Below are 26,319 nucleotides of genomic sequence, written 5' to 3'. Positions count from 1 at the left end.
AGAATAAAATAGATTTAAAGCAGAACTGCTAAATTAAATGGAAATGTTAAGAATTGAAGTTAAAAATGTCCTTGTGAGAACTTTATCGGATCATCTTACAGGTGGCAAGCAGTGGGACAGATGAGGAAGGAAGTCCAGTGGAATATTGGGATGCTTAGTAAGGAGGTCTTGTGGTTAGAAACTCAGAAGTAATTATTCTGTCTAGATAGTTTGAAACAGTCCATTTGAAATATTCTGTAGGTTCTAGAAACAGCATTCTAAGAAATAACTAAATAGAATCAGCCTGAAGGAGCGTAACAAAAGTACTAAATGTTCATGAGAGAGGGTACACACTATAAGAAAAAAAATTGTAGGAATCTCTGGTGTTTTAGTGAAAAAGTGTCTGACTTGGTTCTGGGGGAAAACATGAACGAATATAAAGATTTGGTAGTTTGCGACTCGAGAATTATTTTCTCCGAAACTTGATTGTTTCGAGAGTGACAGACATTATTATAGAATGCATGTAACGAGTATCAGACGTAAAAAAATTAATTACTGAACAAGATTATTGACAGAGTCTGATAAGCAATGAGATAGCCAGGCTGTGTGTGCAATCAGGCCCCTTATCTGCAGCTGGAATCTGTTTCTTTAGTCTTTTTTTTTTTTTTTTTTTTTTTTTAAGTGAGTTGTAATGATTTTAAGTCCTCATGTGTTAGTTTATTGTAATTTGTTTTATTTTTCTTTCTAGCCCTTGGAACTGCGAGGACCCTATGATATAGCAAATCTGTATCCTTTAACAAAGAGTAAATGATGGTCTTATTTACCACTGCTGCAGTAGCCTTAGCTTATATGAGTTGTAAACAGCCAAGGATATAACAGCCGGCCAGCTTCCAAAGCTTCAGGGCACCTTCCATGTGCCCAAACTGTCAAGTAGCTTGAGCTGAGCTGACTGACAGGTTAGATTGCTAAGCCCTTCAGAGCTTTCCTGCCACCAAAGAGTACTCCTCTGAGGCTTTCAAAGATCGACAGTCCGCTTGTGCCTTCCTTTGCTGGGTAGATAAGTTTGCTTTTGGGGAAAAAAAACTTCTATTTTCTTAAGTTCATTGATGTTTTATTATTTTCCTTTTCAGGAAAGTTATTTTAAAGAGTGTTGTGTTTTAACGGACTGTCTTGAGACTATAACATAATTTTAAATGGAGGGCTACTTTTTTCTGTCAGTTTGAAAGTGGTATATACTAATTGAAATTGTATTTTCTGTGGAGAGATTGAGTTTATTTTTTTCCCCATTATCTGGCTGCCATAGTATTTGAAAAGTGCGTTTTGTTGCGTTTTTTTTTTTTTTCTGTCAAAAAAGTAACTTTTGTGGACTGGTTGTTTTACCAGTATTTGCTGCTGGTCTTCCCCAGGAAAGAGGCACCATTTTCAGCTTTGACCATGGAATAGATTGTCGGTCCCACAGTCTGTCATTCTTCCAGCCCCAAACAGAGAAAGTTAAGCAAAACAGCCTTTGCCACAGCAGACTAGCAATTTGCTTCAGCTGCAGGTAGGTGAGACTGTTGTGGCAATTTGTTTTACTTCAGACCACTCGTATTTTGTCCCATATTCCTGTGGTTTAGCACTTGCAGTCACTATGGACTTGGTGTTAGACACATCCATTGCAGCTGTTGGGGTCCCCTCAGTAGGCAAGGGGGAGCCCCTCTTGTTGGCCCTGAGAGAGGGAACAGGGAAGGCTTCCTTGTGTCAGAATGCTGAGCCCATTCTTGGGGAAGCAGCAGCTGCCATTCGTAACATGTCTGGTCCCATTTTTCCTGTCAAAAAGAAACAGAAAACCAAGACTGTATCTACCTCTCAAATTTCTTTGGATACGAGTAGTTTACTGGAACTGGGTTAGGGTTTAATTTAGGCTAATGATCCTCCTTTTAGAGTAATTTCTGGTAAAAGAAACAGGGATGCCTCTTTTCCTGAAAGGATTCAAGATTCTGAATCTGAACAGGAAGATACAGGGAAGGATTCAAAATTTTGTCCTCCGCTTTCTGATTCAGAATCTGAGGGGAGCTCAGTTTATGATTCTCCCTGTGGGGATTTCTCCGTCTCTGTAACTATTAGAATTTCCCAGTGTTTTCATTGGGAGAATACTGAGAATGCTCTTTATGTTTCACTGTTGCAGTCCTGACCTGTGTGATTTCCTGCCATGGAAGCCCTTGGCCGGCCCGACTACCAGAGTAAGAATTTTCCCTCCTGCTACAACTGGCAGATGCCTTAAGCTGACGTTAGTACGTAAGGGTATAAGTGGACTCCGCCGCCGTCCTTTCTTTCTTGTCATCTGAGCCTGAAGCAGACATCCAATATGTGCATTTTTCGGTCTGCACCAGAGACCATGAAACTTCAGAAAGCTAAATACCCCTTTGGGGAACTCTCTATTTTTTGCTAACTAATGTCAGAGAAAGTTAACAACCGTCTCCACTGTGGTAAACAAATCCCACACCAAGACTTCCACTCCTTCTGTGTTACCTGTTTGTCCCCAGACCATGACGTCCCTAATTGCTGTTTCTGTGCCCAGTTCAATTCTAGGACGACAGTGTAAGGCAGACATTTTAGCCAAGTTTGGTAGCAAGTACCCAGGTTTTCTGTGTAGCATGGCATCCGTTAGTCATCCCAGTGTCAGTCTTCCTAAACACAAACAGCCCAAACTCAGGTTTCTGAAGATGTCTGTTCGGCATCTGCAAACCCTCCAAGACTGGTTATCACAGAAGTCGATGAGGCGCTTTCTTAGCCTCTCCTGTGACCGAGGTGGTGGTGAAGGCCTCTTTTGAGACCCCTTTGGAGTCCAGTACGTGTCTGGCCCCTTGACATTAAGCACAAGTCTTAGATTTACATTTGTTCGGGTCCTGGACTGCTTTGCAGGCCTTGGCTTCCGGTGAACAGGGCACTGCCACTACAGTTTTGAGGCATACAGGTGTTCATGCCTCTGACCTCACCAGGCATAAACAAAGGGCTGCTTCTAGGAAGCCATATTCTCTGCATTCCAGGCCTACCAGCTCCCAGTCTCAGGCCTATCAGCAGGATTTTGTTAGATTAGCAGAGGATATTATTTCCCTGGTTAAGGGGCAGACATCCTTCCTCTGAACACCACTCAGGAAAAAGGAAAAAAGATGCAAATCCCAGAGGTTCTTACTGATCCTTCTGAGTCACTGGAGGACGTTGAGACCAAGAGGATTTAGTTTTTGAGGAGGATCTCTCTTTGGCATCCTTTGAGAAGTCTGACTCAGAGGAAACATTGCTTTCTGCCTCCCCTCCTGAGGAGCTATCCTTTGGGGAATCTTTACACTCCTTGGGTGAACATTTTCATTGGGAAGAGCAGGACTACCCCCAGTCTAAGAAAAGAGTCAAGAAATTTCTCAGCCTCCCTAAACATAAACCCCTTCCTGTTCCTCTGGTTTTGGAGGTAGTTGATGATGATTTCCAGGAATCCTCTGTGAAGCCAGATTCCCTTCCTCTTGAATCTGACAAATTCTGTGGAGTTATGGATTTCCATATGCATCTTTTTAAAAACCCTTCAGCTGACCCAGAGGTTGTCATTCCTGAACCCAAAGGTGCCAAAACCAGCACATTCAGAAACCCCCTGATAAAGAAGGCAGAGCTCTTGATAGATTTGGCAAAAAGGTATAGGGTATCCACATTTGTCCATATTTAGATGACTTGCTTATCTTTGCAGAGTCTTTTTCAAAATGTCAGGAATCTCTATGCCCCTCTCGTGGGTGAGAGACCTCTTGCACAAACTGGAATTCCATGAGAACATTCAAAAGGCTTTCTTGACTCTCTCACACAGGATTGTGTTCTGGGATGTCGGCTGGTCACCTCAGTTCAGAGAGCTTTTCTTTCACTGTAAAAGAAATAGAGCTGTATTTAAATCTAATTCTAACGTTTTCCTCTTAGACTTTGGTCACTATAAGGGAATACCTCAGGGTCGTGGGTCTCGTGACATCTATGATTCTCATGATGCCCCTGGCAGGGACTCCACATGAGAAAGATGCAGTGGTATCTGAAATCTTTGGTCCCAGCATCGGCACTCTTTCTTTTCAGATCCCAGTATTGGGGTTTGTCAAAATTATTTTTGGTGGAGACAACAAGTATCCCCAAATCCAGGTCTCCCCTTCTCCTTCCCTGCTCCAAAGCAGTCAGAGAGATAAAAGTGCAGGGGGTGTGGGACACCAAAGACAGATGCAGGCTCATAACTATCAAGGAGATGGTCCCCTGGGATCTTTTCAGATAGTTACAAGACAGTACCATAGTCATGTGGTACATTGACAAGCAAGGGTGAACCAGGTCATACCCCCTTTGCAGACTAGCCATATTTGCTTGGGCTGTAGCTTCACAGCACAATCTCACTCACTCTGCAGGCATCCTACATTCCGTCTGAGCACAACTGTGTGTTAGACAAACTGAACAAGACCAGGGTAGACCCTTATGAATGTTAACTAGATCCGAGGGGGGGGGGGTCCTTCCAAAATTTGATCAATTTGTGGAGAATTCCTCAAGTAGACCCCCTTTGCCTCCTCTCTGAAAAATCAACTGGTAAAATTCTGTTCCAGGACTCCATGCAAGAAGGCCTCGAAGACAGATGCCTTTTTTCTTTGAGCAAAAATGTTCCTGTATACCTTTCCACATATATCCATTGTACTTCTGAAAATTCATAAGGATTTCCCCAAGATCATTGTGGTGACTCCGTTGTGACCCAGGCAACTGTGGCTCTCCCTTTTTGAAATGGTCAGGACAGTTACCACATGCTTCCTCACAGAATGGATTTACTCACATAAGAGCAGAGGAGGTGTGGGATACACCTCAATATCAATCATCTTCAATTAACTGCCTGGATGACAAGGTCTTGATTTCTTTTAGGCACCTGTTTCCCCAGGATGTGCAACCGATACTAATGGAGGCAAAAAAGCCTGTTACTAGAAAATCATTTATTGGCAAATGGAAAAGATTTGAAAAACGGCAGCAGCGGAACCACAGCACCACTGTTTTTATTGTAGATAGAGTAAGCGCTTTCATCGGTGTACTCCGCCAACTTCATCAGACAAATGACATAACATGTAGTTGCAGTTTAAATACTTTCAAACTGCCAAATTAATTACACAGTTAAAGCCATTTTTTAAAAAAATTAACGAGATATTCCCAGAAAAACACATTGCAACAAAGAACGCCAAAGTGGGAATAAAAACAACATTACTAGCACTGTAACCTAGTTAAATATAAATGAGTTCTTTACATTAGCAGAACATTGCCAAGTCTTTATCATAAATAGAAACAGAAAAATATATGATTAAAAACAGAAAAATATATGGTTAAAACCAGTCGACCAGTATGACAACAGTATTACCTAGTCAAAGTTTTTGTCCCTTCCCTGTATACCTATTTGTGTCCTAAAATTCTTCGTCCAAACACTAAGATGCGAACCAACACCAAAACCATATATTTGGCGCTAATCCAATATGCTTATGTTTAAATGAAATTAGTTGGAAGTTCATAGGCATTGTTAGAGCCCAAACCCAATACTTTAAAAAGACTTGCACCATATATTGTGGTTCTAATAATGCACCAGAAAATACACTAAAAATACAAAGTGTATAATGTAAGTTGTGTTATAAATGTAGTTGCATTAATAATGTTATTACATTAAATTAAACAAGCCATAGTTAGAATAGCCTTATCTATTCAGAGCCTTAAGTTTGAGAAGGGTGAGATGGACTACCAACATGGAACGTTATGGTGAGTACATAACTTCTTTTTTCTTTAAAAAAACAAGATTTTTAGAGGTTAATTGAATGTATTATTGAATGAGTGGTTTGTTAATTAAGTGATTGCTGCTACATTTTTTTATATAAAAGTAACTCATTTTGAAGGTGTATTTACTGTGTAAAGGCTGTGTTCTAGCCAAGGTGCTAAGAGGATTATTTTGCTGCTAAAGGACATACTTGCTGCTACAACAAAGAAGTCTGTTTGTTTGGGAGGAACTGGTTCCTGGTCTTTTGTGGTGTTTTTTTTCAACTGTTATCGTGAGTGGTTTCAACAGTTTTATGACCAGTGAATCCTTTACCTCCTTGCCCTGTATATTCCACAAAACGGGGATGGACTTTTCACAAATTAATAGTGAGACGAGTTTACAGCAGGGGCCAGGGTAATAAGTATTATGGAGATGGATAAGGTGGGCCCTTTGATCAACAATGGACAAGATAGCCAATTGAATGTGTTCAACAAATGGGAAGAAGGCAGACCACGTCCCTCATCTAACCCGTTTGCTGCAGTGGGTGAGAAAACTGAACTTTTCTCTTTACCAGCAGTTCAGAAGCTGTGTACCCAAATAGAAAAACTAATATCTAAAGAGACTGCAGTATTTTATAATCTGCATAGCTTACAAAGATATCAAGAGCTCAAAATACCTCATGGGCTCCGGGCTGTTAAGTCCATCCACTCCATTTGACCTGTCAGAGGAGCGGGAACATGTGTTATATGACAGGTGGATAGTGGCTGCTCATCGATGCAGTAGTGAGTGGGTAGCAATATTAATTGAGAGAGGTAACTCTCAAAAGGAGTAAACATAAGGAGGAAATTAAAAAGCTATGTGCAGATATAGTAAAAGAGACCTCAAATTCTGCTTTTGGAATCGTTTTTGTGTAACATGAATGATCGCTTGTCCTCCCATGAAAAGGACTTAACAGAAAGAATAGTAAACTACAAAGAGACCTTCTTGATTATGACTGGAAGAATGCTTTTGTGTTAACATCCAATTAACGGCCTAAACATCACCGGGTGAGGTTCCAAAAAGAACAGGAAGTGCAGCTTCGGTGTAGAAACAGTTTTTGTTTTCAGGGGAAAGTGCGGTGCCTTCTACGGACGAGGGAGATCTAGATAGTGAGCAGTTTCCAGGGTTGCCGAGACCTAATAAAGAGTATTTTGGTTAAACATTTCGGGACTCCACAGGGCCGTGAAATGGTACCAAGAAATGTTCTTTGCATGGACAGGATGTCAACAGGAACGAGGGATATGGCCCCTATAACAAACGTAGCAAGTAGACATATTAATAAGGTAGTGCGAACTGTATCTGTCGATGAATCTTATGTTGTTAATTTGTCAGGTTATTTTTTTTGACTATGTTGAGATGTCAGTATTAAAGAGGGGTTTGAAATTCATCCCCACAGTTTTACCCAGGCTTTATGAGTTAAAGGGGGATTTGTTCAGATTGGTGCGTAAGATGCATATTTTAGAATATTTTAATGCTACCAATGATATTGAATATAAATTATGTACTAATGAAACAATGTCTTCAAGTGATGATAGTTATTACTCATGTGATTCAGACATGGAAATCAATGCTTATAGTAGGCTAGATACTACTAATGTAGTATCTAAAAGCACATTCGTGCCACCGTTTAAAATGAGAGTGTACAGCGGTTTTGCCATGCATTTAATTTTGTGTTGGAAAAGGAAATGTGTGAATTTAACAAAGATACAAAATGATTTAACATGTCTAAAAATGAATGGATTAAATTAAAACAGTTGAGTAATAATGATTGATTATTATTTAAACCCTCAGATAGAGGAGGGAAATCGGTACTAATGAAGTCTAATGATTATTATAACATGTGCATGATACATCTGAACAATGAACAGGTTTGTAAGAGTGAATTTGAAGACTTATAACAGGCTAAAAGAGAATATGAAATCTTATTACAAAATGGGGTACGTTTAAATTATTTAACAGCTTCTGATGTTGCTAACAAATTCTCAAGTAGAAACAGCACTATGGCCAAGTTCTTTTGTGTTCCGAAAATACACAAGGGTTTGGAAAATCCACTGGGGTACCCCATAGTGTCAGCAAGTGGTTATTTTTTTATTTTTTGATTGGGTTTCTTCCATTTTTGTTAAAGTAATTAAGTTGCCGTCTTACATCAAGGTTTCCTTTGATTTCTTGGAGAAATTGAGGGAAATCAAATGGAATAAAGACATGTATTTCTTGGTGTTGGATGTTACAAGCCTCTATACAAGTATACAGCATATATTTGGGATGGAGGCATTAGATTATTTTTTGGGAGGCAGTCCCAAAACACAATATGTAAAAGAACTGGTATAGCACATTTGAATTTGACAGCAACTTGTATAAGCAGATGCAGGGAACAGCCATGGAGGGTGGCTTTCGCCCCATGTATGCATATCTTTTGATGGGTTTGGTAGAAAATACCCATATATATAGAAACTCTTTTTATAAGAAATATGTCAAAAAGTATTTTAGCTTTATAGATGACGTCATATTTATTTGTCAAGGGGGACAAAATGAGGTACAGTTATTTATCAAATTTTGGAATAAAAATAGATATTACATAAGATATGATGGTTTACAGGAAGGAGTAACAGTGAATTATTTGGATATTACTTTGGAAGGCCTGGGGAATGGTAACATTAGAACTAGAATACACAGAAAATTCGAACAGCCAAATTATATGTTACATGTTTCTAGTTGCCATCCTGAACATACTTTGGTATCTGTTCCCTATGGAGAAATCTTAAGAATAAGTAGTGTATGTAGCGTCAGACAAGAGTCTGAAAAGGAAGCTAAAAAAAGCAGTAACTATGTTCCTAAATAGGGGATATAACGAGAATATAGTTCTAGCTAGTTTTAATAAAGTATTCATAGATAGAAATAATGATAGGGGCAGTAGAAAAGGTAATAATGAAAAAGCATCAAAAGATTTTGCCTCAGATAAGAGTTTGTTTTATGTTTCAAAATATACATCATTCTCGGTTAAACAGGAGAAATTATTAAGGGAATTTTGGAACATAGTGAAGAGAGGTTGCTTCCCTTAAGGAAGTAAAATTAAGATTTTCTTATCAAAGGGGATATAACCTGAAGAACTTCTTGGTACATAGCACTTACAGACGACCCTTGGAAAATATAACAAAAGAAGTGGCCCTTAGGGGCACTTTACCCTGTGGAAATTGCACCACATGTCAGCATGTAGTGCCAACTTCTGAAAAAATTAATGGTATTATGTTTCAAATACAAGGTTGTTTCACTTACAGAAGCGTAGGTATTATGTATACCATTAAGTGTCGGGAAGCTTTTATATAGGAGAAAGTAAAAGGAGTTTAGTGGAGAGGGTGAAGGAACATATTAGGGAGGTTAAGAATAATTAGGCTATTAGTCCCATAGCAGAATATTTTAATAATATACATATAGGTTATTTTAGTAGTTTACAAGTGTCAGTGTTAGAACAAATTAAATCTGATGTTTTAAGTGAAGATACAGTTAATATTTGTTGAGAAAAAAGAAATCAATTTTTATATTAAAATATAATACACTCCAACCAAATGATATGAATAAGGAGTGTAACTGGAAAAGTTTTTTTTAAATGTATGTTTCTTTAAAAAACAAGATTTTTAGAGGCTAATTATATTATTGAATGATTGGTTTGTTAATTTGAATGTCTAGTTACTCTGTAAAGGGTGTGTTTTAGCCGAGGCGCTAAGAGGATTGTTTTGCTGCTAAAGGATATATTTGCTGCTAAAATAAAGAAGTCTGTTTGGGAGGAACTGGTTCCTGGTCTTTTGTGGTGCTTTTTCAACTAGTATCATGAGTGGTTTCAACAGATTTTCTACCATTCTTTAACACCAAGTCCATTAAGAGTATTCGCAGACAACACAGTGGTGAATGTGGTATATAGACAAGCAGGTGGGAACCAGATGTTACCAGCTGTGCACACTGGCTCTTTTGGCACGGGAGCAAGCCACTAATGCATGCTTCTCACTCCAAACCGTTTATGTTCCTTCACAGAACAGTCTTTTGACAGACTTTCTAAGTAGATGAAGAGAAGATCCCTGTTGGACTTCCAAGTTGACTGTACATTGATCAGCAGCTTAACTTTAGCTTTCCCAGTGTAAAAACAAAAACTGAGAGACACCAGCCAGTGATATTGCAAACTTAAGTAAAAGTAAATGACAGGCTAGTAAGTACATTGCCTGGATGCCTGCAAAGAAGAAACTAAGAGAGCCTGAAAGAAAATCGGCCAGAAGAGGTGAAGTTCAATTTCCAGCTTTGGTGAAAGACATGGCTTCCAGTAATCTAAAGAAAAAAACAAGTCTGCTCAGAACTGAATAAAATAAACAAAACACCCGAAGGACTGTATCAACTCAAATAATAAAATAATGAAAAAACGGAAGAAGCTTTAAACAGATATTGAGATATGTTGATAAAACTTCAAAAATTAAGAGGTCGAAATGAAGAAAAGGCAGGCTGAGTATGAGACTACTCGAAGAGATGTTTCAAAAAATGGTAGAATTAGAAGGCAGAGCCTATAGGGAAAATCTGAGCTTTCCTGCTGTACTAGAGAAACTAGGAGGAACAAACTGTATTCATTTTACGAAGGCACAAAAAAACTGGACTGGTATTCTACAGCTGAAACTTTTACTTGAAAGGACACACTGTGTGTATGTTCCAAATCTGGCTATGAGAAAGCAGCCAATATCTTTATTAATAAAGATACAAACGTACAAATAGAAAGAGGTGACCCCGACAAAACTGTGGCAAAAGGGCAAAGTATTAAAAGTTGGAAAAATAGTGTTTGTAGAAAATAATTATTCACTGTACACCAGGCAGAAAAAATATATATTTATTCCGGTAATCAGGAAATGTTGAGATTCAAGCTGCTGTGTCCAGCTGTCTTCAGAATATATTTTCTTGGAGGTTCACAGCCATTTTTTGATACAGAACAGGCTAAGGAAGAAATGGAAAGGTTTGTCCAACACAAAATGAGCCATCAGACAGAAAAGGACTCTGCTTCTCATTCTTCTGATAGTAAAGCACAGGGAGAGATTTTGCCAGTGAAAACTTTTCCACTGTTTCAAAGGAAAATGATTGAGAGAGAGAGAGAAGCACAGAAACTGACCAGAAGAATTAGGAGTACCAAAGAATTGAACCAGAATCTGGAGTTCAGAGATGGAGATGAACTGATAGACAACCAACATGGAAGTTGATGGATAAATGTGAGACTGCAAAGTCATCAGTTGTATTTAGAAATATGGCTGTACAAGAACAAGTAAAAAGGGTGAACTTTTGTTGGCTTTGTTAAACTTGTCAGGAACTGTGAAGCATCTGCCTTCATGTCAGTGCTTGGATGGACTCTGAGGGGAGAGGAAGAGGAAGTAAAAAGGTAACTGTGTAAAATATTTTCTGTGAAACTTTTCACATTATAAATTGTGTAATTTATAGTAAAGAATTTTTATTCCTTATCCTATACTCTTCTTTTTTGGTATTAAGAAATGTTTAGGAATTACAGTGCAAAAAGAGAAGAACACATGGACAAATGCATGCTTAAGTTAATAGGCTGTAATCTTGGGTTATTGGAGTGGGGGGTGGGGTCAAAATTACACACATATCATAAGGTATGTAGAGCTGATACGTTTTCCCTTGCTTTTGCATAGGTGAATTTCTGGGTCCAGACCCTTGGCTTAATCTAATAAGAAGTTTTAAGTGGAAATGAGAAAGTATGGGATCACTGAATATAATGAAAACTTTTCTTTTAGCAGTGAATGTTTCAGCTTTACTTTCATGCTGCAGGAAACTGCGTGTTTCTCTTACATTTTCATGTAGACTGATAATAGGACAGTAAAAGACAAAACACTGGTTTCTTCAGTGCTAAATGTTAATGATTTTTGAAAGTATGCAAGTAGTTTTCACATCTGGGGAGGGGGAAATAAAGAAAAAAGAAACACCAATTTAGGTAGAAGCACAGACAATGACATGTGCCTTAGCATGAATAACCTCATTTTTAGGTTAATAATGACCTGTGTAAGCAGCTGTCTGTCTGGCACAAGTGTTCATGTTGGGTGGGTTAAACTTGATTAAAGAATGGGCGATCTGTAGATCACATCCTGATTGGAGAATGCATGTTCTCCAGCAGCATGTTGGTATAGGTTCATAGGTAGGTACTAGACTATCGGCCCAAGGGCCTAAGTAAGCCTAGCCAACAAGGTTCCCTGGCTTACACCATCCAAGAAAGTTAATTTCCTGTGCCCATGTCGAGCAGAGCCACAAAAGTGATCCCGGGGTGTATTTCCTATTTCCCATTCAGTCATCACGATTTTTCTTGAAGAGTGCTAATGAGGAACTTTGCTTGACATAGAAGGGTAGCTTGTTCCAGAGTATAGGAAGTCTCTGGGACAGGAATCTATCCCTCCAGCATGTCCTGTTTATTGTGGTGACCAGGTTTAGGTCGGAGTGGTTGGGATTTCTTTAGGTGTAGCATGTCCAACAGCTCTGGATTTATATGTTAGGCAAATATCTCCTCTGAGTAGGCGATATGCTACAGAGTAAAGCTGGAGTTTTTTGAGACGGTCAGTGTAGGGCATCTGTTTGAGGCCAGTAATCCTCTTTGTGAGGTACTTCTGTGGCCTTTTCAGCTGCTGCAGATGTCTTGTGAGGTGCATTCCAAAAGGGGTGTTGTACTCTATAATGGGTCTAATAAGTGCCGAGTAGAGGGGAACAATGACCTCTTTTTTTCCTTGATGAGAACCCATTTGTGGTGAAGTGTGCCACATAGAAGGATTTCCTGACTACTGTGGCGATGTGATTATCAAAGGAGAGACTACTGTCCACCTGGGTCCCAAGGTCTCTTATCACACATTTGGCATTAAGTAGACTGCCATTTATGTGGCAGTTCATGGGTACAGAGTTTTTACCAAAGGGGATGACAGTGCACTTTTTAGCATTGAGCTTGAGGCCATGCCTCTGACACCAGGCATCTGTCTCAGTGAGGCCCTTCTGTAAGAAGTCCACATCATTTGAGGACTTGACTGTGGCTCCTAGTTTGCAGTCATCTGTGAACTTCGTTAGCCAGAGGCCTTCTGTGTTAGCCTGTACTGCAGAGAAGTAGATACCAAACAGGAGAGGTCCCAGGACTGAACCCTGTGGTACCCACTTGTCACTGGTTTGAAGTCAGATTTGAAGTCTGCAACTTTTAGTGTGGGTTCTGTCATTGAGCCAGTTGGCAACCCATCTTGTGACGTAGGAATTTATACCTAGTTTAGTGAGTTTAGCTATAATTCCAGAATGGGGAATGGTGTTGAAAGCCTTGGCAAGGTCAAGACAGGCTGTGTGAACCACCTTACCCTCGTCTAAGGCTTTGGTGACTGCCTCAAAGAAGTCAATCAGGTTCAGAAGCCATGACCTGCCTTTCACAAACCCGAACTGGGTGGGGTCCAGAATTTGGAGGTTACCAATGTCTTTGTTTGAGTTCCATGATTATATGTTCCATGGCCTTGCAGACCAGGCTCGTCAGGCTAATAGAGCGATAATTTCTAGGATCAGTGGTGGCTCCCCCTTTGTGGAGTGGGATAACTGTTGCTGTGTGCCATTCAGTGGGCACAAAGCCTGACGTGAGACTGATTGAACATGGTGCTTAGGTGGGGAGCCAGTTCATTCTGAAGTTCATGTAAAACGCAGCCTGAAAAATGTCTGTCACTTCACAGCAGCATATCAAGCTACTGTGGAGTGCAGACAGAAAAAAAAATAATGTCTGCCATTATTTTATGATCACTAAATGGCACTTCCGCTGTTCAGCAAATGTAAAATGTAAAAAAAAAATAGAAAGTGTATATGCTTATATTTACATGTGTAAGTATATGTGTGAACGCTAACTCGAATGAGCTTTTATTTTACACTCGCTAAGCACTTTTGCTGTTTAGTGAGTGTAAAAAAAAATAGAAAAAAGTGTGTGTGTGTGTGTGTGTGTGTGTGTGTGTGTGTGTGTGTGTGTGTGTGTGTGTGTGTGTGTGTGTGTGTGTGTGTGTGTGTGTGTGTGTGTGTGTGCACAACAGAGATCAGCCGCTAGTACCAGTAGTAAAGAAGTCTGCATACCTTTCAACCTTTCAGCTAAAGAAATGTGGATAAATAAAGGGGGAACAAAGACTCACAAATAGTAACGGATATGGACTATGATGTTTGCAGATGACATTGTGATATGTAGTGAGAGTATGGAACAGGTTGAGGAGACCCTTGAGAGATGGATATATGCTCTAAAGAGAAGAGGGATGAAGGTCAGCAGGACTAAGACAGAATATATATGTGTGAATGAGAGGGGAGGATAGAGGAATAAGTGAGGATGCAAGGAGTAGAGGTGGCAAAGGTGGATGAGTTTAAATACTTAGGATCAATAGTTCAGTGTAATGTTGAGTGTGGAAGAGAGGTGAAGAAGAGAGTACAGGCAGGATGGAGTGGGTGGAGAAGAGTGTCAGGAGTGATTTGTGACAGATTGAGTACCAGTAAGAGTGAAAGGGAAGGTCTACAAGAGGGTAGTGAGACCAGCTATGTTATATGGGTTGGAGACAGTGGCATTGACAAAAATGCAGGAGTTTGAGCTGGATGTGGCAGAGTTAAAGATGTAAGATTTGCACTGGGTGTGACAAGGGTGGACAGGATTAGGAATGTGTATTAGAAGGTCAGCCCAGGTTGGAAGGTTTGGAGACAAAGCCAGAGAGGCAAGACTACATTGATTTGGACATGTGCTGAGGAGGGATGCTTAGTATATTGGGAAAAGGATGCTAAGGATGAAGCTACCAGGTAACAGGAAAAGAGGAAGGCCTAAGATAAGGTTTATGGATGTAATGAGAGAGAACATGCAGGTGGTTGGTGTGACAGAGCAAAATGCAGAGGACAGGAAGAAATGGAAACAGATGATCCGCTGTGGCGACCCATAACGGGAACAGCCGAAAGAAAATGATGAACTGTAGGAATCAGTCAGAGGCCAGAAAAGATTGGGAAGAGAGATTAGATATGCATTTCACAAAGAAACAATGGGAGAACATAGATATGGCACACAAACGTAACAAAATCTAGAAGATTTAGGATTTTTTGCCTGGAAGTGTTTGTAGTCTGTTTGGGTGTAAAAGTATCTATGCAAAGAATTTTTCCTCAGGTAGATGGCAAATGTTGGAGGTGTGATGAGGAAGCGGTAACTGGAAACACATGTCTTTGGAGTGTAATGAGTTGGCAGACTTAACAAAATTCCCTACAGGCTACTCTGTGAGGGCAAATGCTTGTAACTAAGGAACTGATTATTTTGAGCTTGGACACAGGTTATCCCATTTGTAGGTTCCACTGTTGATCATCTCTGGTGTTGGGTATGGCAGACACTCTTGCTATATAAGCTAATCTCTGAGGGGACCTTCTTTGGTCATTTGCACTGTTTTTATGTTCTCCAGTACTTAACAGCTCCTTCGTGTATCTTCAGGTATTTGGGTTCCTTGCATGTCAGGCAAACATACTTTTATATCACTGGGTGGCAGTGCAGGTGTCAAATCTGCTTTTTAACTTTATTTTCATTGTTTACACAGTGCTTGGTTGAAAACTGTTTGGCTTAAGGTCTAGGTGTAGTCTTAGTCAGCACTCAAAATGACCACATTCTCTGACATGGAACACATACACCTTCAAGAACAGAACTTTATGTATATTTTTTGCCACTCATACCTGATGACCATAAAGTTTCCCCAACTCTGGAAGGCCATCATTCAGGCAGCCATAAGGATTGCTTCTGTTCTTCCTAGCATCCCATTAGTGAGAGTATGCAAGTCCTTGAGGAGGACATGTGACTTGCATCACTGCAGGAGCCACTTTGTATCTTCTTACCATGTGAATGCTTCTGGCTTGTGTACACCTGTGCAGAGCCTGTTGAGCTGAATGCATGCCCTGCGACCTGTCTTCAAGCACTGCTAGCCAACTTTGAGGATCTGCAGCAAAAAGCACCCCTGTTCTGTCCCCCCTTCAAGAGATTGGCATGCCCCTCCTCCTCACACAAGCTTTAGCTGGCACCTCTGCCACTAATCAGACATAGTCATGTGTGTAGTAGTTAGGGCTTTATCCCTGTGCTACATCAGAGACAGATAAACATGGGGTCGTTGGAGAAAATTGGCAAATTGTGATTGGTGTAGATAACAACGTCCTACAACCTACTAAGGAAGAGTCCCTTGAAGATCAACTGATGCTATACGAATGCCTCGGTTGATGTCTTGACTGAAATCACTGTTGCAGTATTCCTGACATATGGGTTATCACCGCTGATGTATTTTCTTGGGTCATTTTTGACCTTGTCCATGTTAATCTCAAGCCATCCCCAGTCAGACTGAGCCCTTTTGTTTCTTAATGTAAGTGATATACCTAGGACCATATGAGGAAGTTGTCCAGAGAGGCAGCCAGAATGGTTTGTTGTGCATTCAGTAGTATTCTAACAACTAAGGGCATTTCTATAGCCCTAACTCCATCCTCTGATGGTAGTATGTATACTTGCTTCTTTGACACCCCCCCCCCCCCCGCATGCATGCTCATTCCTTTGCTTGAGGCATCAAGGGCTGCAGTCCATGGTTCCAGTGGTCACAGGCCACATCCTCCATGGCACTGGCACCCTGTTAGATGTAAATCCACTCCTTTGCGTCTGGAGCCACAGCTGAGCCAGCTGGGAACACCCACCCACCCTTTTCCCAAGTATGGACATGTCTATGGCTTTAGTTTGCTACCTTTCCCATCCAGAGTTCAAGCCACTAACCTAACCCAAGTTGTGTGGGACAGCCAGAACTGAGTGTAAGTCCATCTGTTGACAACAACTATTGATAGAACAAAGAAATTATGCCAAAACACCTTTTGTCAACAGTGGAGTTTTAACTTTTCTCCACTGTTTTGTGTCCTCCGTGTAGCTTTATGTAATTTCAAGTTGGTGGAAGGGGCTTGCCCCCACCTTTTTTTCTGTGTAGAAGATAGTTATTTATTAGCCTAACCTGTCCATACAGCATCCTAATGGCCTTGTAACTCCAGTAGTGAGGTTTGAGAAGCAGGCATATTCTCATGTGCCTTTTTGCCAAGGATGCAACTACTGTTCAAGGCACAGGCTAGTGAGAGAAAACATCAGCCCTACTTGCTGTATTTCCTGTCTCCCATAGGAACCAGTCATGCAGCAGTTTGGGCTTCCTTTCTCCCTCCCTGGGTGGGCATTCTGGTGATGGCCACAAATTAAACCAGAGTTACTTGAGTTGCTGTGTTTCATCCTCTATACCACAGAAGCAGTTGTGTTTTGACCTGTACTTAGGAGAAAAACCTTTTAAACTTTACCTGATCATGAAATCCAGAACAGCTAGTCAAATTATAAGGGTTTGGCCATATGTGGATGTACTACGAAGTTCCCTGTATTTTGAGCACGTCTTCGGAACCCTCTCTGAAGTCAGCACTTTTCCCCTTCCAATGTACACCATGTCATTAATTTTCTGATGATTTCTACCTAACCACATTCATTTTTTTATTTAATTCTAATTTTACAACTTCTCTCTCTTAAGTAAGATAGACTTGGTTCGAGAAATCTGTTATGGTGCATACAGCATCTTGGCATGTTTGTCTCCTGTCTTACCACCTTGCTTTTCTTGAAGTTTCATGTTCCTGCATTTTGATGCATTCATGTTATGTCCTGTATATATGGCTTACGTGCATTGTAGTTAAAGTGCAAATGTGCCATTGGGATTCATGCAGTTTTCTTCTCATCTTGATGCATCATTGGAAAGATCCTGCATTCACTACTGATAAACTTGGACTTAATGTATCTGCAGTCACTGAAATTTGATTCAGGCCACCCTGTGAGCTTCCTTTTAGACTGGGATTTACATAAGTGTCTGCAGTTGACTGAAGTGCAAGAGCTTCAGCAAGCACCTTGTCAGCTTCATAGGTGAATGCTTGAAGCCCTCAGCAGTGCCCATTGTTCTGTAGTGATACAGTGGACGCAGTGAAGAGACTGATCCAAGGGTGTACTTTGTGATGTCCTTCCATTTCGCTGTTGCAGTATTCATTATGTTAGGGATCCCCTGCCTAGGGCAGCCCAACATCTGGCAAGTATACCAAAGCCTTAGGTTGCTTTAATGTATGTTGTACATCACGTGTGTACTCTTCCCATAACATAGGACATAAAGGTGACATCCGGATGTACCGTCCTTGAACTTTGCTGCCTGTCTGAATGCCATCTCTTGATAATCAGTCTGAACACCTACATTCTGTTGCTGGTTTCACCATGCCACTGTAGATAAATGCCTTTTTGGGGGTTTCTTTTTTTACTTGTCTTTTTGTTGCTTGTGGGGTTTCATGTCATCCAAAAAGGTTAAATCCCAGTGTGGGAGACAGGTTCCCCATGAAGACCACCACAGTATTTGTTTTGCCTTGGCGCCTCGCACGACCATACACCTTGTTCCACCTGTCAGGCTTTTGTACCTGAAACTTTGCTTAGTAGCCTTTCTTCTTTAGCGACTTAAACTTCTCGCAAAAGATTTGCAGGGAACTTCCAACCCCGAGCGACAGCCATCAGGGAAGAAGGCCAAGAAGCTTAAGCCAGAATCTTCCGCTGTTCAGCCTCCACCTGATGTTTCTCCTTAGGTGAGTGAGTGACCGGTGATTGCTTGGCTTTGTTAGATTCCTCTGCTGTGACTGGGTTTGGGGGCCAGTGGGGTCCTGGCTTTAAGCACATCGAAGGGACTGTATAGACATCTGTTTCGGACGTTCAGGGGGAACCATGGTTGATCATTTCCAAGGGGCCTAGAGGTGTTCCTCAGATGTTAGTCAGAGGATAAGTCCCTAATACTACTATTGAATGTCATCTTGGGTCAGAGCATTCCAAGTTGTATAAGGCAGATGTCCCATTGAAGAAACAAACAAAAAAAATGTTTCTCCTACCACTAACGATCCACAGAGTGAATGGCATGCCTTCACTCAGGGCTTTAGTGCTTTGATGGCAATGAAACCTCATAAGAGTGTTTCTGTTCCAGCTCCCCCTTGGTTCTCTACTCCCCTTAAAAGACCCAGGGAACAGGATTCCTCTGAGGAGGGGTTGGATTCTGATGAGGAATCTCTTGCTTACTCTTCCCAAATTCCTTCTCCTTTGGACTATTGGTCAGAGGAGGAAGAGGAATCTACCAGTCCTGTTACTCCCTTTGAAGAGATTTCTTTTGGGGGGACAATCTCTAGGATGATGGAGTGCTTTAAATGGGTTTGTGCTGAGGTCTCGGAGGTTCATAAGAGGTACTATGAGTTGCTGTAGATGAAATCTCCAGAACCTTCTGCTGTTCTTCCTGTTTTGGCTGCTTTAATCGGTAAAATAACAAAAAAGCAAGCAAGGCTGTAAGTACTCCAAACCACACTATTTATTGTGAGCGCTTTCATCAGAGACAATGCTCCAACTTCATCAGACAAAAGAAAAGACAACAGTTAATCACTTTATATACTTACAAGTGGATACAATTAAACCAGTCACAAATTAATCGGCCAGTTACATTCACTAATTCATGTGAGGTTATAAAAACATCTAACTCTATTATGGCAACAGTAAACAATGCAACTAATACAAAATAACTTCTCCATGTCCAATGTGTATGATAAGACCATATACAAAACATATTACAAACCTATACATAAATACATGCATATAATAAAAATATATGTTAAAAATTAAAAACTAACAAGGTATGACACCCTTTCAGCTAAAATACTAGGGGAGCTGAACACACAGTTAATACAAATGTGTATAATTATAAAATAAATCTTAAAAATTGAATAATTTTTACTTAGTTATTCCTCCATTTAAAAATGCAACTTATGTACATGAATATATAAATATATGTGAATGTTGTTGTGTCTTTCGGCTTTTCCTGGTTAGGGGTCGCCACAGCGGAACTCCGGTCCGCTAATGATTGGTAGTTGATTTTTATCTGCCGAGTTACCACCCCTGACGCACAACCTTCAACGAATGTACGCCCATTCACCCATGTCTCCACGCAGAAGGCGCTCTAGCTGAGAATCGAACCAGACCGCGTCTTACTGTAAGGCGACAACGCTACTGCAGCACCACCACCGCGGTATATAAATACAGGTGTTTTTTTTTTTTTTTTTGGTCTTTTATTCACATATATTTATATATAAAAGACCAAAAAAAAACCTGGCCCAGTAGACAAGTATATATGAATGCAACCTTATGGTAAATATGACACTTACTGTAGATAGGCAAACAAAGGCCAATGTGACACAATGTAGAAATGCAAACAAAATGTACTTAAACACTTAGAAAAACTAAAGTATTGGTCCCCAAGCTATAAGCACTACCTAGCAAGTGCTTTAAGCTTTAAAAGGCATTTGATTGATACATATTCGTTAAGGCCAGGAGGTATGTGGGCTAATGTGTGAACTTGCCACATAAGTTCACATTCCTCAAGTTTAAGTTCCCATGGACCGCCTTGTTTTGGCTGCTTTGTTGAATGTATTTTCCAATGCCTCTAAAGCTCCTGACTCACAGCCCCCTGCTCCCAGGAAACCTGATAGGTTTATAGGGTGCCTGAGGACTGTAATTTTTTTGTACAGGTGTCCTGCTGCTGACCCATCAGTAGTCTGTAACCTCTGACAAGCCCTCTCAATTACTTCCTTTACCCAAGTTACTGCCTTCTGATAAAGACAGTAGAACCATGGAAAGACCAGGTAAGAAGGTTTACACCTCGGCTACCTTGGCTTTTAGAGCTGTTAATTATCAGACTCTTATGTCTGCGTACATGTTAGCTCACCTCTCCCAGGCTTCTCAGGTTATATCTGATCTTCCAGAGTCTGAGGGTAAAACTAGTGCTCTTTCCCTGTTAGTGATTTCCCCCCAGGAGGCTCTTTGTTCCATCAAGTGTAGTTATGATGCAGCAGATGCTTTTTCTAGAACTGCTGCTCAGTCAGTAATGATAAGGTATTCTTGGCTTTGGCTTCAGCCTCTTCCTGATCATATCTAGGCTAAGTTGATGGATGCCTCTGTTGATAATAAACACTTGTTTGGTGAAGCTGCTGATGATTTGTTGAAGTCCCTTCATAATAAGGGTAAGGCTTTACAGGAACTCAAATATGCATCTGTTACTCCTGTTCCTAAATTTCAGAGAAACTACCCCAATAAGCCAGCCTTTGTTTGCAGACAATCTCACCCTTCTCCTAGGGGCAGAAAGGATGTCAAGCGGGCTCCTCCCACTAAGGCTACTCAGACTTCAGGGCCTCAAAAGTCTTACTTTCCAGATAAACCAGGTGCTGTCTAACTATTCTATTCTTCCAAGACATTTTACTCTTTCTCTTCACCTGTCTGTCTCTTGTTGTTTGGGTACAGATTACTTAGGATTCCTAGGTTCTGTTCATTATTCGCCAGGTGTATTTCATGGTGTGGAAATCCCTTCCCCTTTGTATGGGTATTCCTCCGCCTCCGCGGGAACAAATCTCTTTTCTCCAGAGTTGCTTGAGGACCTTTTGACACTTAGTACTACAAGTATTCAACAGGTGCCTGTGACCCAAAGGGGGAGGGGGGGTTACTCCAGGATGTTTCTTGTACCCAGAAAGAGGGTACTTGGAAACCAATTCTAGACCTCTCTCATCTAAATACTTTTCTGAAGGTACCCAATTTTTGGATGTTGTCCCTTCAGACTTTGTTCGCTCTTTTGATTCCTAAGGCTTATGTGGTGCCTCTGGATCTCAAGGGTACTTATTTCCATATTCCAATCTATCTCTTTTCAGGAAGTTTTTGCATTTCTCTGCTTCCTGGCATTTTCAGTTCTCTGCTTTGCTCTTTGGCCTTTCTATTGCCCCAAGGGTTCTCACCATATGCCTTGCTGTTACGATCGCTTTTTGCAGACTTCTGGGGATCCAAGTATTTCCCTGTTTGGACGATATGCTGATGTTCTTCGTGTTTCACTGTTGCAGTCATTGCATTTGGGTAATCTGCGGGCAGGTTGTCCTCAGTCGGCCTGATTAACAAAGTCTTGGGTCCTGCATCAGTTGCTGTCCCTTCTTCCATGACGTCAGGTCATCAGGAGTATAAAACATGCATCCGATGCCATTACATCAGTCTTTCTTGCCATGCGGTGCCCGAAGCAGAAGCAGTTCGCAAGTGCCAGTCGGTCGACTCCTTAAATTTTCGTTTACGAGTTTCAGAACCGAAGTCTTCAACTTAAAGCTAAGTACCCCTTTGGGGAAACTTTTTCTTGCTCCTTACCGATGTCAGTAAAAGTTAATAATTGCATTACTTGTGGAAAACAAATGCCTCACAAAGATTTTCATTCATACTGCATTCCTTGCTTAGGCCCTGACCACAACATACCTTGCTTTCGGTTTTGTGCTTTATTTAATCGGCGCACTATCCGTCGTCGGTACATTTTTGCCTCTACATTTTTCGGTTCTCAGTTTAATTATCCAGAATTGTCATCAGTTAGCAATCCGACTACCGGGATTCTGAAAAAATGCAAAGATAAAGACAGAGACAGGCCGCCGAGGTCCAAAACTGCCGACAACGCTTCTTCTAAGCCAGGTTCCAGTTTGCTGGTACTCAGTGAGGCACTTTCACAGCCCCTGATACCCGCTACTTCTGATTTGCAGGCCTCTACTGAGACCCATTCAGAGTCCAGTATGCTGTGACAGGCTTCACCTATGGAACCCGCGGATGTCTCTACCTTGGATGGGTCCGGAGCCGCTGTGCAGGCACCAGCTTCTGAGGGTGTATTCAGGCCTACAGACTTGCATATTAAATCAACTCCACCTTCATTACTAAGGCCTAAATCTCGATCTATGTCTAAAAAAACCGATGCCCAGGCCACATGTTCAGGCCCCTTGACAAAATACAACAACCACGACTCCACCAAAATATTCAAAGATACACCAGCGAAAGAAGCCGTCAAAAGGTGAGATAAAGAGAAATAACTTTAATCCATGTTATTCATCCATCCTGGTTACCTCGGCAATTCGCCTTCAATGGAACCAACATGTTCAGGCCCCTATGCCTAAAAAACAAATGATCAAAATGGCTGAAGATCTAATTACTCTAATCAGGGGTGGTCAACCCCCTCCCAAGAGGCTTAGGGCTGAGCTTGATTATGAATCTTCTGATCAGGTTTCTGTTTCTTCTGAGTCTTCTAATGACCTGGATTTGTCCATACCTACTTATGAGGATTCTGATGCAGAGGACTCCTTTCCCTCTGCTTCCCCTCCTGAGGATTTTTCTTTTGGGGAAACTTTACATACCTTAAGGGAGCATTTCCACTAGGAAAGTCACGAATTCTCTGATTCAAAAAAGAGGCTTAGGGATTTCCTTCTTCTACTTCAGCATAGACCCTTGGCTATACCTCCTGTACTAGACATTGTTGATGTGTTTTCGGAATCCAGTACGGCCCCTGATTCCCTGTCTCTGGCTCCTAGTAAACCTGACAGATACTACAGGGTTCCTGAGTCCCACGAGTTCCTTTTCAAAAATCCTGTTGCAGACCCAGAAATCATTTCTCAGGGGCCCAAGGGCATTAAGGCTTCTACTGCTAAAAATACTACCCCTTCGGATAGAGACTCCAGGGCACTGGATAGATTGGGGTAAGAAGGTTTAAACTTCTGTAACCTGGGCAATCAGGGCTTTAAACTGCCAATTTCATATGTTAAAATATCAACAGCATGTTATTGGTCTGCTTAAACAGGAAATGATGTTGATTCCTGACTGTGTGGAAAATAAAGATTTACAGGATTTATTGCATTCTGCTGAACAAGTTGGAAAACGTACTTTGCAATGTGGTTTTGATTCTTTAGAGGCCTCCTGCAGGGCTGCTGTTACTGGGTCTGTGCTTAGAAGGCATGCTTGGCTTAAGGAGCAATCTTTGCCTGATCATGTTAAAGCAAAATTGTTGGTTGCTCCTTTAAATCAGGACAGTCTGTTTGGCAATAAGGCTGAAGAAATTCTAAAAAAGGTGCAAGATAAAGCTAAATCTATGCAAACTGTTAAAGATTTCTTACAAGTGCAACCTCCAAGATTTAGTAGGCACTGGCCTACTAAGGATTGGTCTTTTCCAGCTCTTTCCAGAGTCTCTCAAGCCAAACCCAGACACACCAAAAGCACCAGGTTTCAGTCCCAGGGGACTCTCAGAACTAAGCAATGGGGGGCCTCCACTTCCAAATCTGGAAATAACAAGACACCCCCCTATGGTAAACAGTCTCAATGACTTTCTTTTAAAATTACCAAGCATTTACCTTTTAGCCACCCCTTTGGGGGGGAAAGATTGCTCTCCATGCAAAGAACTGGGAACTCATAACCCAGGACAAATGGGTTTTAAATAGTGTCCCAGGGATACAGATTTCATTTCCACATGTTGCCAACACCAAACGGGTGGCCAGACCTGCCCCCAAATCAGTGGGCAGAGGCTCAAAAGCAAGTACTTTCCCTCTTAAACATGGGGACTATTCAACCAGTACCAGTAGACGAAAAGGGACAAGGTTTCTGTTCCAGGCTTTTTCTGGTACCCAGAAAAGACAAATCATGGCATCCAATTCTGGACCTGTCTACTCTAAACACCTTTCTGGACATTCCAAAATTCAAGATGCCGACTAGTTACTTCCTATGCTAGGCAAAGATGCCTGATTGGCAACTCTAGATTTAAAAGAAGCATACCTGCACATCCCAATCAGGGAATCTTGCAGCAGATACCTATGCTTCAAAGCAGGCTACTTGCATTATCAGTTCTCTGCACTGCCCTTTGGCTTGTCTACTGCGCCCAGGGTATTCACAAAGTGCCTGGCTCCAGTTATTGCATTTTGCAGGCAAAGAAATATTCAAATATATCCATACCTGGATGATTGTCTAATTCAGGCAGAAAACCAGGGCATACTTCTAAATCATCTGGCTTTTGTAGAAAGGGTTCTAACTTGTCTGGGGTACACCATAAACAAAAAAGAAATCACAACTGGTACCCTCTCAACAGATTACATTCCTGGGTGCAAGCTTGAATACAACTGCCCAGATGGCTTTCCTCACGCCAGAGAAGCAAATTCATTTGGTAACTTACTTCAAACAAGTGGCCACAAAAACCCAGGTATCTGCAAGACAAATACTGCAAGCCTTGGGGTTCATGGCCACCTGCATTCTTCTAATTCCATATGCAAGACTGCATATGAGGAAACTACAGTGGTACTTAAAAAGTTTATGGAGTCAACATTGTCACAGCCTGGAAACAGTGATTCCTATCATACCTTCCCTACGCCTGGAATTCTTATGGTGGGCAGAGGCCTGCCACCAAAACAAGGGACTGCCATTCACACTACCCCCTGCCGCCCAAACCCTAATTACAGATGCATCAGACTATGCATGGGGGACTCACCTGGCAGGGAAGTGCATTCAGGGCAAATGGAACCCAAATCAAATGCACCTACATATCAATCAAAAAGAAATGTTAGCTGTACAGTATGCTCTGACCGCCTTCAAGGACTACATTCTTCCAGGACAACTAATGGTAAAGACAGACAACACCACGGTTATGTGGTACATAAACAAGAAGGGGGGTACACATTCTTACCCCCTCTGCAGACTAGCCATGGCATTGTGGAACACAGCCCTGAGCTACCAAGTGCACCTCCAAGCTCAGTTCCTGCCAGGAAAATTGAATACACTGGCAGACGGACTAAGCAGAAATCTCATGGACCCACACGAGTGGAAACTGGAACCACGGATTTTCAACATGTTGACAAGCAAATGGGGGAGCCCAGACACAGATCTATTTGCCTCCCCCCAGAACTTCCAGTTGGCCAAGTTTTGCACAAGGACTCCCCACAAAGAAGCCTGGAAAGTGGATGCTCTGTCCTTCAGCTGGAAAAACCTGTCAGTCTACGCCTTTCCCCCTCTGCCTCTGCTCTCCAAAGTTCTGCTAAAAGTCAAACAAAGAATGATTTTGATTGCTCTAGACTGGCCACGCCAACATTGGTACCCACTCCTGCGCAGTGTGTCACAAATATCTCCATGGCACCTGCCTCAGACCCCTTCCTTGCTGTTTCGGCAGGAGAATTAAATTCTGCACCCTCAGCCTCTAATTTTCTCTAAATCCAGAGCTGGCTTTGCCACTGCTGTCTTGCATCCTCCTTAACCATATAGCAAAATTTTCTAACAACATTTTCCACCACCTGGGAGACAACAAGATACAATTCATACCTTATAGAAAATTGACTTCAGTGAATAATTTCTTACATGCAGAAAGCATTCACCCCCCCCCCCCCCATTTGATTAGAGCCTTACCCCAGGGTGAGTTAAAACATATTCTTCAAAACACTTCTGAAGAATCATTAAAGCAGGGTTTTATTGATGAAACTGTAGATAGATTGAGAGCCAGGGGTTACCCAGAGAAGCAGTTATTTATTGCCGAGAAAAATGTTCTTGAGGGAACTACAGATAAGAAGTGGGGTTCTTTCTGTAAACGGAAAGAAATGAGTGGAAATGCAGTGGTGAAGGAGAATTTTTT

At 41.4% G+C, this 26,319-nt stretch overlaps 1 protein-coding gene across 1 annotated transcript in view; it reads left to right on the top strand.

Annotated features, from left to right (window-relative positions):
- RPP30 (ribonuclease P/MRP subunit p30) overlaps positions 1-26,319 on the top strand; it is a 347,672-nt gene that overhangs the window by 153,797 nt on the left and 167,556 nt on the right. The window contains exon 9 of the mRNA XM_044056927.1: positions 728-765. Within this exon, the coding sequence (XP_043912862.1) occupies positions 728-765 (38 nt within the window). The remainder of the gene's footprint in view (positions 1-727; positions 766-26,319) is intronic.

This window comes from Protopterus annectens, chromosome 14.part0 (assembly GCF_019279795.1).
Source record: "Protopterus annectens isolate FY-2018-M chromosome 14.part0, PAN1.0, whole genome shotgun sequence".
Lineage (NCBI taxonomy): Eukaryota > Metazoa > Chordata > Ceratodontiformes > Protopteridae > Protopterus > Protopterus annectens.
This window is presented reverse-complemented; position numbering and strand designations above follow the sequence as displayed.